Raw genomic sequence first — 15,750 nt, 5'->3', positions numbered from 1 at the left:
CAATGCTGCAGAACTAAGTGCCAACTCCATGAGGAGCTGTTTCAATCGAAAGTCCCACTCCTTCTTCATCCTTGGTTTAAACGACTTGCAGATGCGGCACTTATCAGCAAGGTGGGACTCCCCTAGGCACTTGAGGCAGGAGTCATGGGGATCCCCTAATGGCATCGGCTTTTGGCACGCAGAGCACAGTTTGAATCCCGGTGCCTTGGGCATGGGCCTGCACCGGGGTAGAGGAAAGGGGCTAATCCCCGATCCCCCCTTAAACTATATACACTAACTATAAAGACAATAACTAATACTAATTATAACTACAAGAACTCGAACTATACACACAGTAACAGCAAAGAACTACGAGTAGCTAGGGATGTGGAGATCAACAAAGCCGCGCTCCACAGTTCCAATGACCATCACGGGTGGTAAGAAGGAACTGATGGGCCGTTGGGTCGGCAGGGGTATATATCCAGTGCCATAATGGCGCCACTCCAGGGGGTGCCCAGCCAACCCACCGAGGGTTGCTAGGGTTAAAATCTTCCGATGAGCGTGCACGTGGTGCGTGCACACCTAATTCGGAATCGATATGAGCAACCACTCGAAGAATATTAATTACTTCTCCTTTTAATTGTGTTTTAAAAGAATAATTACAATTCACTTTTTGTGTGTACTGCACTAGTAGCCCCTTTCAGTAACAAATGTCTCAGACATTATATTACAAAATGATTCTATAAGTGTTCCGATATTAGGTGCATAAGGAGTGTATACAATTTTTAACTATGCAATATTATACTATAGATAAGATATAGATAGATGTAGATAATCTTAAAGTCAAAGCCAGGAACTCCTCCCAAGTAGAATGTCAACAGCTTTCATTATTTTAAGATTAGCTTTGGTGGTATTCTGATTGAGCCACACTACCTTGGGAATTTGTTTAGTTCATTTACATGGCAAGGTTACATCTCCTAGAGCTCATTTGTTGCTGTGGATTTGGAGATGGATTTACCCTGCCTGTGTTAAATCACCTGTGGAGAATTCTCAGTTAAGAAAAAGAAAAGAAAGCCCTATTTTAGTCTTACATTCTTTTAAAGGTTTCAGAGTAGCAGCCGCGTATTAGTCTGTATCCGCAAAAAGAACAGCAGTACTTGTGGCACCTTAGAGACTATAAATTTATTTGAGCATAAGCTTTTGTGAGCTACAGCCCACTTCATTGGATGCATGCACTGGAAAATACAGTGGAAGTGTGACAAAGTTCCTCCTCTACCTTGGTTAGGTCCTGTGCTTATTGGTAGATTTGCTCACCTCAGGATCTTCCACAGTGTGGGTCAACTCCTCCTGTGTCTGATCAGGAGTTGGGGGTTTAGGGAGAACCTGGGCCCACCCTTTACTCCAGGTTCCAGCCCAGGCCTTGGGATTGCAGCTGTCTATAGTACCTCCTGTAACAGCTGCATGACAGCTACACCTCCCTGGGCTACTCTCCATGTCCTCCTCCAAACACCTTCTTTATCCTCACCACAGGATCTTCCTCCTGGTGTCTGATAATGCTTGTATTCCTTAGTCCTCCAGCAGCACACCCCTTACTCTCAGCTCCTTGTGCCTCTTGCTCCCCGCTCCTCACACACACTTCCTCTCCTCTGGCTCCTCACTTTCTGACTGGAGTGAGTCCTTTTAAACCCAGGTGCCCTGATTAGCCTGCCTTGATTGGCTGCAGGTGTTCTAATCAGTTTGTCTGCCTGAATTGGTCTAGCAGGTTCCTGATTACTCTAGTGCAGCCCTGCTCTGGTCACTCAGGGAACAGAAACTACTCAGACAGTGACCAGTATATTTGCCCTCTACCAGACTCCTGTACCACACTGGCTTGGGTCGTCACAGAAGATATATATATATCACATGCACAGACATGAAACAATGGTGTTACCATACACTCTCTAACGAGAGTCATCAGTTAAGGTGAGCTATTATCAGCTGGAGAGAAAAAAATCTTTTTGTTGGTAATCAAAATGGTCCACGTGCAGCAGTGACAGGAAGGTGTGAGGAACCAGTATGTGTGGGGGAATAAACATGGGGAAATAGTTTTACTTTGTGTAATGACCCATCCACTCCCAGTCTTTATTCAGCCTAATTTAATGTGTCCATTTTGCAAATTAATTCCAAATTCAGCAGTCCCTCGTTGGACTCTGGTTTTGAAGTTTTTTGTTGTAATATTGCGACTTTAGGTCTGTAATTGAGTGACCAGTGTTCTTGACATCTGATTTGTGTCCATTTATTCTTTACGTATAGACTGTCCGGTTTGGCCACTGTCATGCCAGGGGCATTGCTGGCACATGATGGCATATATCACATTGGTGATTCACACTATCAGAGGCTCGTTCACCTGCACATCTACAACTATTTCCCTATGTTTTTCCCTCCCTCCCCACTGTTCCTCATACCTTCCTGTCAACTGCTGCAAATGGACCATTTTGATTACCATTACAAAAAGATTTTTTCTCTCCTGCTGATAATAGCTCACCTTAACTGATCACTCTCGTTAGAGTGTGTGTGGTAACACCCATTGTTTCATGTTCTCTCTCTGTGTGTGTATATCTATCTATCTTCCTACTATATTTTCCACTGCATGCATCCGATGAAGTGGGCTGTAGCCCACGAAAACTTATGCTCAAATAAATTTGTTAGTCTCTAAGATGCCACAACTACTCCTATTGTTTTTAAAGATCTTTAAATATGTTACTGTTAGACACTCTCTCCAGTCCCCTCAGTATGAAAATTTCAGCTTACAAATGAAAAATAAATTCCATTCTGCTGGGACTGATTCAAGAAAAATAAAGCATGAAATTTCTCAGTGCTCTTGGCAGTACATCTGAATTCTCCTGAGGCGTGTCTAAAACAAGATCCTTATAAAAAGTAGGCGGGCTTCCAAAACAAAAGTCCATAGCAAAGTTAAAGATGGGCTTTTTCAGAAAACCAGTGGACTGCTGCTATTTTGCACAGAAGGGAAAAATGGAAATTGTCCACATTAAATATATACATGCAAATTATTATTTTTTCTCATTAATGTCAACATGAATATTTACCAATATTCAGAAAATGTAACTGTAGCTGTGGTATAAGAACCCTAGTCTATGTCTAGCATTTCTGAATGCAATGTTGCCACTTAGTAACATTTTTGTCTTGTACCTGATTATGTTTCCACTGCCAGAGGATGTCGTAGGGCAGCTGGAAATCTATTCTCTTCTGTCTCAGATACTTCCCTGAAACAAAATGGTTTATATGTCACACACTCATTCACATGTACTCATGAGGAAGGAGGACCATGAATGGGCACAGAGCCCAAATTCTGACAGAGCCCCTCAGTCTCTGAAAATAGTAAAAGGCAGAACAGCAGAAATCCTCAAAGAACATTTTGTTTATTAGGGGCAACACAGGAAATATGTCAGTAAAGAATCCTTCAAAGCATGCTGGTGTTGTTGGCTTTCCTCTAGTGCCACAGCTAGGTTTATTCTTATGGGTACTGAATGAGTTTTTTTCACATTGTAACATCCTCAATGTTATTACTAGGAGAGTGTGTGCAGTGGGGTCCTGGTGTCCCAACAGTGCAGTAACAGATCTTTTCCATTAGCCTCTTAAGTAGGGTCACATAAACTGTACTTCCAAATATGAAGATTGGTTTGCTGGGGAAGGTGAGAGGGGAAAGGCACTCTGCTTTCTGCAGAGAGGGGACTTAAACTGTACTTTGATGACTGGCCTTAGAGAGAGATCATAAAACTCTGGTGTTTGTAGCTAAACTCCTGACAACAACACCAGGAACTCTGCAGGGGTCCTCACAGTAGAGGTCATTGTAAAGCAAGAAACTGGAAGGCCAGAATACATTTTACAGATATAAAAAGACTTACCTTTTAATCTTCAAAAATCTGTTTTCCTCAAGAAGGTACCTACTCTGGTTTTGCAGTATTTTTCACATTGTAACATCTCAACGTTATTACTGGGACAGTGTGTACAGTGGGGTCCTGGTGACCCAAGAGTGCAGTAACAGATCCTTTCCACTAGCAATTTTCACAGTTGTGTTTTTAGGTCAGGACTTCATCCTGACATTTGCTCTTCAAAGCTCCCTTTCCCCAAACAATATACTAATATGTAGAGGATGAGTCTCTCCCCCCTCTCTGCCCCCCACCCATGAATGCATTGAAATGGGATCTCAGTTAAATTTCCAAAAGGTGCGACTATCCTGGATTTTTTTCCCAGCCTGACTCAAAGTGAACTTTTCTGATCCATGAAGCCCTGCCCTCTCTGTCAGAGAAACACTGTGGAGAATTTATGTTGCCAATCCTCATTAAAAATGTACTTCCTATCAGTGTGAGATATCTGTAAAACAAGCAACCGATGCTGTCCCTTCTGCACTGATGCTGTCCATTCTTCTGGAAAATCTGACCAAGTCATCTGATAAAGTACTCAATTGGATGCGCCTAAGAATCAGCTGAGTCCCCATCAGTGCTTCCCTTGCTCCCAGTATATAGCACTTAGGTGGGCAATACAATTGGGTATATTAAAATATATGGCAAGTAGAAAGTGAATAGTGTTCTTAAGCATTCAATCTATTTTACGTTATGTTTTATCCAGTCAGATTTTCTCAGGAAGGCCCATTTTTCCCCTACTTATTTTACCGAAGTGAGCACTAAGACTATTACTATGTATATACTGTTTATTATATGACATGAAAAAAGATGTTGGAAGAAAAGAGGAATTCTTTAAGCACTTTTGATTGACTAAATCGTACAGTGAAGAGAAGAGGAGGATGGATGGAAGAGACAGAACAGTTTGCACTGAATTACACTTTGTAAAGAGAGACAAGATAGTGGCTGGGTTGGTTCTTAAGTATCTAGACAAGAATTCCAGAACTCTGCCCAGACTTGATTTCTTAACCAATGAGACAGTGAATGGCTCTTTTGCTGGCATTATGCTGCATAATTTAACAAGGAGATCTCTAAAAACAATCGTATCTGCCTATGCAGTGCAGGGTTTCAGTATATACGAAGTGCTTCCTGACTCCAAGCTCCACATCTTCTATCACTTCCTCTTTCCTAACCAATATAAGTGACCTGAATAAAATCTGTTGTACAAATGTTCTTTTTGGAGAGGTATCTACAGCCCATCCCACTGTTTTTGTGTAAGAGATATTCCTTCCTATTTCAACAGCTGGTGTCAAACAGTTAATAGAGGACACAGATGCTGCATAGCACAAATCTGTTGTAACTTCCAGAAATGAAGTTATTTAAGGAGACTTACTAAGGAAAGCAGCTATTTGACTGAAGCAGAGAAGCTCTGTCTCATACATTATTCATCAGTAACTTCTAACTAGGAAATCTCAAATAAAGTTTGATACTCTCTCCTTAATTCTCATTACTGTGCCCAAAGATCTAGAATGATCTAGCACAGATAACAAATATATACAAAAAGTTTCCACAAGCCTAATTTACACAATAGACCAGAGGGGTCAGGAGAATCCATTAGGGTCTAACGTACTAACTATCAAGCCTATTACACTCTAAGAATATGAACCAGCGCTGAAAATAACGTTCAGTAATTGGTTACCATGAACTGGTATTAACAGTGGCTTAAATGTTAAGTGTAGATTTGACAAGGCCACTCCTGATAATGTTTCAAGGGGACATGGTATTGAAAAAACATGTTCAGCAATAGTTCAATTTCTTGGTGTAAGCAAAGTTTCTGCCATTGAGAACCTGGCTACTACAAGTGTCAGGGTTTGATACTGCAAACACCAGGACTTTTAAAATTAAGATTAAAATGTTGTCTGCCATTTTGTTGGGATATCTTTGCACAGATCTGAAACCAAAAGGGGTAAATAAATATGAAGTGTCAGACCAGTGCCCAAACATCCTGGCTTTCCTGGGTCTAATCAAGCCTCTTCATGTTCCTCTAGCAATAACTGTTGTGGTTTAAATTAGATTCAAATGCATATCTCCATCATTGAGAAAACTGGAAAATAAAAATTGTAATGTTTTCCTTACAACTTACTCTTAAATTAGTTTTTATTTTCAAATCTTTTTTTATCCTTAGCAGGTTCCAGGAAACAGCTAAATCTGCTGGGAATTTGCTTTCACTTCTATGACCTCACTGAGTGAAACAAAAGGCTCTTTCAAGTGTCCTGGCACTGAGCCTGGAGAATATGGAACATTCTCTAGCCCTCATTAAGCAGGCACTAGTAAAGTTATCTGGGAGAATTAAACCTTGTAACACTATTCTGCAGTTAAACTACTCTCCAGCTACTCAATACAGAGTAATTAAAGTTGCCTTATCTTTACTGCAGAAGTTTGTGTCTGCTGGTACAAATAAACTGGAATCGGGGCTGTGCGTGGAAAAAAGAGAAAAGGATCATTGGATTGCATACTAAACCTGAGCCTCTAGAGAGACAGTTCAATTGCGGGACAAAGCCACATGAACGAATAAAAAAAGGAGGAACTTATTGAGAAAGTTCACAGATATCTTGTTACTATCTGTAATTCTGAAATCTGAATTCTTAAAAGTTCATGGTTATTGATTTACACATGAAGATCTATCACATCCTTCAGCTGTTGTTTCATTAAATAAGCTAACTCACAACACAATACACAAGGAGTTAGCTAAAGTAGACATTCTAATCAAACAAAAACATTTGATGGCATAAACATTCTGTCTGAATAATGCAAAGTTCCCTACAAACCCCTTTTCCCAGTGTAATGTTGCAATAAAAATCAATAGAACACAGGGAGTTTACACCTATTAATCTTGGGGGAATTCTGCACCACTGACCATGAGCAAAATTGATGTCCCCCACATATTTCTTTGCTCCCCTGCAGAAAAATGACTTTCTGATGGGGAAGCAAAGGGAAGCCACAAGTGCGGTCATGCAACCCTCTCCCAACAGTATGTTTTGGGTGCCCAGGGCAGCTGGCAGACATGTAAATCACTGTGGGTCAGGAGGCGGAACTGGGGAAGACCCGGCTGGTGGCTCCTACTCTGTGCTGGGCTCAGCTACTAATCTGCGCTGGGCTGAGGAGGATGGGACTTCCTCTTCCCCTGCACAACATCCGGGGCCAGGTTGGACCCACCACCAGATTTCTTCCCCGGTTGCAGGAAGCTCTGCAAACTCCTCCTCCCCCTCTGCGTCCTACACTTTTTGCTCCTCATCTGCAGGGGGAAGGATCCCAGTACAGTGAGCTGCTCTCTCATCTGCCCAACCCCGATAAATTCAAACCCTCTCATCCCCAGATCCTTCCGCTGAGCCTCACACCCCTGCACTCAGAACCCCCTGATAAGACCCACTCCCCCTGCATCTGGACCACCCAGATCCTCACCCCACCAAGCCCCAACCAGTGGCACCTGGATCCCCACCCCACTAAGCACCACTCCCCCAGCATCTGAACCCTGTACTGAGCCCTCCACACTGAGACCCCCCTGGCCAATCTCCCTACCCCCCACATCAAGACTCCCCTCCTCATTGAACCCCAAACACCTTCACTTGGACACCCCTGCAAAGTCCCATTACCATTGCACCCAGAACCCCCAAACAAGGGCCTGTGATCTCTCACCTCTGTGGAGCTGGTGACCTATGGTTCCCAATGCCATGCTGGAGCCTCCGCATTTATTTGACAAATAAAATTTGCAGAATTTTAAAATATTGTGCACAGAATTTTAAATTTTTTCATGCAGAATGTCCTTAGGAGTAACCTATGTGCTCTGCTCAATGCACTAGACAATTGTGTTCAAAAGTCATTTAGATTGGTTGCTGCTATCCTGGGAAGTGACCTGTTTCTGAAAGCCCTCAGTCTGGAAGTCCTTTGTCAAACTATAAACCAATAAGAAGCAGTATAATCTAGTTGTCTGAGTATGTGACTAAGAGCCAAGAATTTGTTGAGTTCTAATCCTAATGCTACCATTAGCACATTGCAGGTAAAATTGACCTTTGTGAAAGAGAGTCAGCACAAGACCTATCCATCACTTAAGTCTTATTTAAACTCTCAAAATAAGACTGAAGTGATGCACAGGTGATGCACTTGCCTTCTGCACAAAGGTGAATTTCAACCTGTGTGACTTTGAGCAAGTGACTTAACCTCTCTATATCTATTCTTTCCTCATCTAGAAAGTGGAAGCTAAAAACCTTCACAGGTATGTGGGAAGGATTTATTAATGTTTGTGTTTTGCTTTAGAGATGTAACAGGTGTTCATTATTTTACTGGTTTCCATCTGGTTTGAAAAGAAAATTATTGTACAAGATTTAAGCGAAGTATATCATGTTTAAAGAATAACATTTATTTTCTGATTAAAAAAACAGTAGGAAAACTAGATTAAGATCTTGACAATGCAGATTAAACAGAAAAATTGCAAACAGTAAAATCCAAACAATAATTGAAGAAAAGCTTTTATTTTATTTCTCATCCAGTCCATCTTGTTCCCATAGACCTTTGAATGATGAAAGCATTCAGAGTCTGAATCAAATGAGTTTGATACAGTTTTGGGGGGAAGAAACTTTGGTTATTGAAGAGCTACAAAGCCATTTCTACAAAAACAAACCTAACACACAGAATGCCCTTCAGTCTGAACTGTTAGGCTGAAGACAGTTCACAGAGAACAGAGGAGTGAGTATGAGTTCTGACAGTTAAAGAGTAGGTGAAATGCGTGACCCTACAAGAAAAAGGCAGAAAAAGATGGGGAGGAAAAGGAGAGAAAGAACAGAAAATCTAAATGGAAAAGTTTAACCCCCAACCTGAGGAGTGGCACTTGATTCTCAGCAATAGAAAACACACATGAAGTACTCACCAACATGAATAGGAGCTGGGAACAATCCATGTTCATGCTCTCCAGGAGTGTACTCCAGCTTCTCTTTCTTTAATTGGATCAGGCGGCTCTTTGGGCTGAGAATGAGAGGCAGAAAGAAGCAGAGAAAGCCAGAGTGAGAGAGTTTTATCACTTGTGAAAACAACACTTTCTATGCTAATGAAGGTATTAATCCTCCAGTCTGTCAGATAGTAATTGTCTGTACCATTTTTCTGTACCTCTACTATGCTTGAAAATCAGGCCTTTTCTTGGATTCAGGGCTTCTGAAGGTCAGGCCACTTGTATTTCAGTGTCTAAATAGGAATGTAGGGATCTTTAGGCATACTATTTTGAAAAGTGTAACCTGGACTCATACAGCTTATTTTTATATGTCATATGTACATGGACTAAAGAAGATACAAACTCCAAAAGCCTAAATCAACTTTCCAAGATGTTTTCCAAGTAGATCTAACCCCCTGTTTCAAGACTAATGGTCAAAATTATTTTTAATTGTATAATTTCTTTGTTGACAATACTTAAAGGGAAAACATCAACTTGAAAAATCACATTTTCATCTGAATATTTGTACCTACAGCTGTTATAAATAATGTCCAAGATTACTAGAACAAAAAAGGTAAGAGATTACATAAAATAATATACTCTTTTTTCAGTTTGCTTATTTAGTGCATTTGATAGCATTTTGTGTATAATTAGTTTCACTGTTTTATTGACTGCATATGCCTTCCTCCAAACCCTTCAAGGGCTGTTAACCAGTAAAACAGCAGACGAGCTGAAACTAAACAGACAGCAACCAACAGAGGAAAAGATGAAGGAAAGAAGTCAGCCTGGGCACATTTGGTATTGTAGAACTGAGGCATGCTCAACAGGCCCATCTAAACATGAGCAGGGGGACAGAAAAATTCTAACTTTTATTTGAAGAAAAATTTTAAACAACATACCATGACATAGTATTTAAAGGATACTCAATCAGAAAATTGAATGTTTAGTCATCAGTTAAAAAAACCCAACTTGACATTGATACCAGAGTTTAAAGCAGGGATGGGCAAACTTTTTGGCCCGAGGGCCACGACATGGCTGTGAAACAGTATGGAGGGCTGGGTAGGGAAGGCATAAAGTTAGGCATGTGCATGAGTTTTTGAAGGTTTGGGACCTATATAAATAAGAAAAACAAAAAGGTGGGAAAAAGTATTATTAACTCAATTCTGCATATGGAGAATTGAGACATAGAGAAATTAAGTGACTTGCCAAGGTCACAGAGCAAGTCTATGGCAGAGCAGGGAAGTGAACATGAAGTCCCAAAGCAGCGCCTTATGCACAGAACCATTCTTCCCCCTCTTTTACATTATTATTATTATACTTTGCTCTTAGTGCCTTTCATCCAAGCACTTTATTACCTGAGAAAAAATTAGGATGATTCCCACCCTATAGATGAGGAAACTGAGGCATAGGCAGATTACGCAACTTTCCCAGTATCACACAGTGAATCAGTGGCAGATGCAGGAATGGAACTGAAGTTCCATCACTCCCAGTCCATTATTCTACCTACTAGATACACTTACATTTGTTACTTAATTCCAAGTATATATCCAACTTTACTTCAAACTCATTTATGCATTTGCTTCTACAACATTATTCTCTGATAGTGTTACTGGATAAGATGGAAGCAGATGATGTGCTATATGTTGATTTTAGTAAGACTTTTGACATAGTCCAATGTGACATTCTCATAAGCAAACTAGGGAAATGTCGCCTAAGTGAAATTACTACAAAGTGGTGCACAACTGGTTAAAAGACCATAGTCAAAGTGTAGTTATCAACGGTTTGCTGCCAGACTGTGAGGGTGTATCTAGTGGGGCCCCACAGAGGTCAGTCCTGGGTCTGATACTACTAAATATTATAATTAATTACTTGGATAATGGAGTAGAGAGTATGCTTATCAAATTTGCAGATGACAGCAAGATGGGATGGGTTACAAGCACTTTGGAGGACCGGATTAGAATTCAAAACTGCCCTGACAATTGGAGAATTGGTCTGAAATCCACAACATGAAATTCAATAAAGACAAGTGCAAAGTACTTCACTCAGGAAGGAAAAATCAAATACACAACTACAAAATGGGGAATAATTGGGTAAGTGGTAGTACCGTTGATAAAGATCTGGTGGTTACAGTGGATCACAAATTGAATGAGTCAACAATGTGAAGGAGTTGTGGAAAAGGCTAATATTTGGGAGTGTATTTGAGAAGAGTTTTGTATGTAAGACACTAGAGGTTACTCTCTTGCTCTACTCAGCACTGGTGAGGCCTCAGCTGGAGTATTGGGCACCATACTTTTGGAAAGATGTGGACCGACTGGAGAGAGTCCAAATTTGACCAACAAAAATGATAAGGTTTAGAAAATCTGACCTCCGAGAAAAGATAAAAAAAACAGGACATGTTTAATCTAGATATCTTCATATACATGCATGTTTCCTGAGACTGAAAAACATCTTCCACATCACAAGTACTCAGTGAAATCATTATAGCCTCCATCGTGTCAACTACCTCTCCTGTTTTCATTTCATTTGGGGCAAGACTGTGACCAGCCACTGCACCTATGTTCAAGAGCCTCCCCAACCGTTTCATCCCCTGAACAGAATCCAGCCACAATGCTGCCCATGGACTTTCCTCAGTTGCAAGGACTACTCCTTGCAATACCACCCATGGTGACAGCCATGGCAAAAGATGTGCGGATTCACTTTTTTGCACACGAGCAAGTCAGGCTGAGCACATACTGCTCCCTTGAGGATGGGGAGTTCCAAGAGACATAAAACTCCTCTTGGTGGCAAAATGTTACCTGAAGATCCCTTGGAACACATAGGCACAAGTGAGTCATTGGTCATCAAATACTGCATTGTTTGATATGAGATATATATATTTGTGAATTTTTAGCTAAGTTATGCACAATTTCTTCCCTAATAAACCATTCCAATATGTTCTCTCAGACAGAATTCAGTTATTGGCCTGCAGTTAAGAGCTCTCCCTTGCAAACTTTTTCAAAAATTGGTATATCATCTGCTTTCCTCCAATCACCAATAACCCTTCCTGTATCAAACATCATAAAAAATAAAGATGCCAGTGGCTCTGCCACTAACTTATTAAAGAGGACCTACAAAAGGTGTGTTACTTTCCCCCTCCTGCATAAGGGGTATAATATTTACCCACTTTTTTAATATGCTTGGAGATCCTTGGATGAAAGGTGCCTTATAAGTGCAAAGCATTATTATTATTATTTAATATGAAAATACAAGAGTCAAACAGTTTCAGTATATTTTCTTATTATATATATAGTGCCACAGGTATGCACAGTGTTTTACAGATAAAAATAACCAGAGTACAAGGAACTTAAGAAGGGTCTGAGTTGCTAACAAAAATATGCAATTTATCATTAAAACAGCTGCTGCTGTGCCAGACAAGTGAAGGGTAGAAAATATACTCTGCTTTATCTCCAGGACCAGGTAAACTGAGTGAAAAGATAATTAACGAAAGAATTATAAAACACCTGCATGAAAAATAATAGGGTTGGGACAAAGCAGCATGGCTTAAATAAAGGAAAAAATGTGTCTCTCCAATATAATAGAATTCTCTGAGTGTATGAACAAAATAATAGATAAAGGAAGACTGAATTACAATTTATCTGGACTTTCAGAAAGTCTTAAAATAAAGACCCACTCAAGAGACTATTCAGGAAGCTAAATGGGCATAGGGTCAGTGAGCAGAAATTGGCTGGGTCAGAAAACAAAAAGAGTAGGATAAATGATGAATTTTCAACCTCTCAGTGGGGTGCCCCAAAGTTCCAGACTAGGATCTGTGGTTATTTTTAAATCTCTATAAGAAGATTCCAGGATTGGCACTGTGTGTCACTCTGAAGCCTAGAATGTCTGTTGAATCAGTGTGAAGTGATGGAAACAGCTACAAGGATAGTTGAGAGCTCTGTTTTTCAGATTTATCACCTTGTTCAAACGTCACTGAGATTTGCTTTCTGTTACCATCAAATTATTAAATTCTCAGCCATTTTGACTTTACAATTGACACCCTGAGACAGCATGGAGTTTCAGCTACAATAAGACATGTAGCTATGCCATGCCAAGAGGCCTAGACCACTGTGATATTAGAGGTAACTCAGCCAATCACCACCCTTACCCTATAGCTGATTTGTATGTAACAATTTCATTGGTTGTATGAGGGAGACAAAACAGATGGTGGATTTCTTGGCCCAACTGCCACAGTTACTCAAAACCACCAATACAACAAAACCAGCACGCATACTAACCCCAAACACATATAGCACCTCACCACAGCAGATGCTCCTCAGTCTCCACCTGCACAAATCAACATAAATCTCCTTGCACAACCATTGAAATTGCTGCATGCAAATTAGCTGACTGTACAAATTATACCCATGTGACAAAGATGGGCTTTCGATATAGAATATTTACTAATGACCTGGAAAAGAGGCTTAGCAGTGAGATGGCAATGTTTGCAAATCGCACAAGATAATTTAGGAGAGTCAAAACTGGAGAAGTATCAGAGGGGTAGCCGTGTTAGTCTGGATCTGTGAAAGCAGCAGAGAATCCTGTGGCACCTTATAGACTAACAGACGTTGTGGAGCGTGAGCTTTCGTGGGTGAATACCCACTTCGTCAGACGTACCTGCGTCTGACTAAGTGGGTATTCACCCACGAAAGCTCACGCTCCAAAACCTCTGTTAGTCTATAAGGTGCCACAGGATTCTCTGCTGCTTTCACAAAACTGGAGAAGACTTTGGGAAACTCCAGAGGGACCAAACTAAGGATGGTGAGCAGCCAGCAATGGCAGATGAAGCTCATCGGTGACAAATTTAATAGTTTAAATTAGAAGCAATAATTTGAACTACTCATGCACCTTACTCTCTAAATCAGCGGTTCTCAAAATGGGGTGGGCCTCTGAAGGGAGGCATGGGCATATGTCAAGGAAGGTGTGAGCTGTGTGCTTTTTTGTGTGAGTGTGAAGAGCTCTGGTTGTCAGTCCTGGATGTTGGGGGTTTGTACAGAAGGAGGTGGGAATGACGGAGACAGACAGAGCCCTGCTACCCGGGCTTGGGCTTTCCTCCCCCCACCCCCAATCCCTCACTAGGAGGCAGCCTGGGCTCAGGCTTTCCTCCTCTCCTGCCGTATTCCTCACCTGGAGGCAGCAGGCTGCGGGTGTCAGCAGCAATGTAGAACTAAGGGTGGCAATGGGGCACTAAGTCTGGTGTGAAAAATGGTATTCATGAATATCTTTTTACATTGCCACCTTTACCTTCTGCACTGCTGCTGGCGTGGAGCTGCCTTCAGATCTGGGTGCTCTCCACTCTGTTTCAGAGCTGGGTAGTAGTATATGTACTTGGGGCTGGGGGGACATAAATGACTACAGACACAAATAAAGGGGGTGTGTGATCAAATAAATTGGTCATAGATCAGTGAAAGCTTCTGTTTAAAGTGCAGTGGTGGTTAATAAAGCAAACAAAATGCTAGGTTGCAACAGAAAAATAATGCTGAAAAAGGTAATGATGCTTTTATATAAACAGATGGCATGCCCTGATCTCTAGCTCTGTGTTCAGTTCTGGTCAACTATTTCTCAAAAAAGATGCAGTAGAAATGAAAGGGGTACAAGAGACAGAAGGCCAAAATTATTGAAGGCCTGGAAAAACTTCTATATGAGAAATCACTGCAAATATTAGAGTTGTTTAGTTTAGAAAGAAGATGAATAAAAGGTAACACGATAAAAGTATATGAAATAATGAATGGCATGAGAAAGGTAAACTGTATGGCACATTTTACCATCTCATAATATAAGAACATGCGGATAGCCAAGGAAAATTAAGGGGAATAAATTTAAAACAGGTGCAAGGAAATACTTTTTTACACAGAAATCAATTAGCCCATAAAAATCATTGCCACAAAATCCCACTTAGGCTAAGGCTTTAGTAGATTTTAAAAAAAAATAAAGATTAGACATTTATATGGATAAAGAGACCAACTTCAATTACATTATATATGATAAAACATATACATATAAATATTCCTGCTTCAGGGCATAAGACAACTGCCAACTGAAAGACAAGAGAAGTTTCTTACTAAGGGCAGATTATTCTGTAATGCTGATTCTGGAGATTCTAGGTCTTCCTCTGAAGCATATAGTACTCTCCAGTTATACAGATAGGATATTGGACTTCATGAAATTCTGGTTTGCCAGTTCAGATATTACACACAAATGGAGGATACTCTAAGGAGAAGATAAATTTTTACTTATATAAAAATGTGTGCCTGTTTCTCTGCAGTTTCTAAAGGGTTAACATTAGGTGCAACACTACTGACTTGGAAAGGGTGTAAGATCTGGACGAGTTATCTTGGTAAGGGTGAATTTTAATGAAAAGGAAAGTTAAACACAACATCAAGGATGAGAAGCCACAAATAATGGGAGTTAAGGTTCAAGTTTTATAAACGTAAATACAGTACAAGTGAGTTCAAAGGAAAGTCTCTCATAACACTATACATCAGGCGAATGTGTTGCTTAAGTCAACAGCAGTATGCCCACACGTTCACACTGGGATGATAAAAGACAATGAGCTATGTTGGGTAGGAGTTTGTGGGAGGAAATGAAGGTTTTGTTTTTGTTTTTATCAATGATTTTTATGGGACGGTTTCTCTCTTTCATTTCAGAAAGGCAAAATGATAGCATCTCAGAAACTCAAAAGTAGGGTTCCCTGGGTGCCAGCTGGGCTGCCCTCATGGATTCATAGACTCTAGGACTGGAAGGGACCTCGAGAGGTCATCGAGTCCAGTCCCCTGCCCTCATGGTAGGGCCAAATACTGTCTAGACCATCCCTGACAGACATTTATCTAACCTACTCTTAAATATCTCCAGAGA

At 40.6% G+C, this 15,750-nt stretch overlaps 1 protein-coding gene across 2 annotated transcripts in view; it reads right to left on the bottom strand.

Annotated features, from left to right (window-relative positions):
• ASH1L (ASH1 like histone lysine methyltransferase) overlaps positions 1-15,750 on the bottom strand; it is a 162,366-nt gene that overhangs the window by 36,736 nt on the left and 109,880 nt on the right. For both annotated transcript variants that reach the window (XM_032767134.2, XM_032767135.2), the window contains exons 7-8: positions 8,806-8,900; positions 3,169-3,242 (exon numbers count right to left, since the gene is read on the bottom strand). In XM_032767134.2, coding sequence (XP_032623025.1) covers positions 3,169-3,242; positions 8,806-8,900 — 169 coding nt within the window. The remainder of the gene's footprint in view (positions 1-3,168; positions 3,243-8,805; positions 8,901-15,750) is intronic.

This window comes from Chelonoidis abingdonii, chromosome 11, assembly GCF_003597395.2.
Source record: "Chelonoidis abingdonii isolate Lonesome George chromosome 11, CheloAbing_2.0, whole genome shotgun sequence".
In the NCBI taxonomy this organism is placed as follows: domain Eukaryota; kingdom Metazoa; phylum Chordata; order Testudines; family Testudinidae; genus Chelonoidis; species Chelonoidis abingdonii.
The sequence above is the reverse complement of the archived record's forward strand: the minus strand, read 5'-3'. Positions and strand labels throughout refer to the sequence as shown.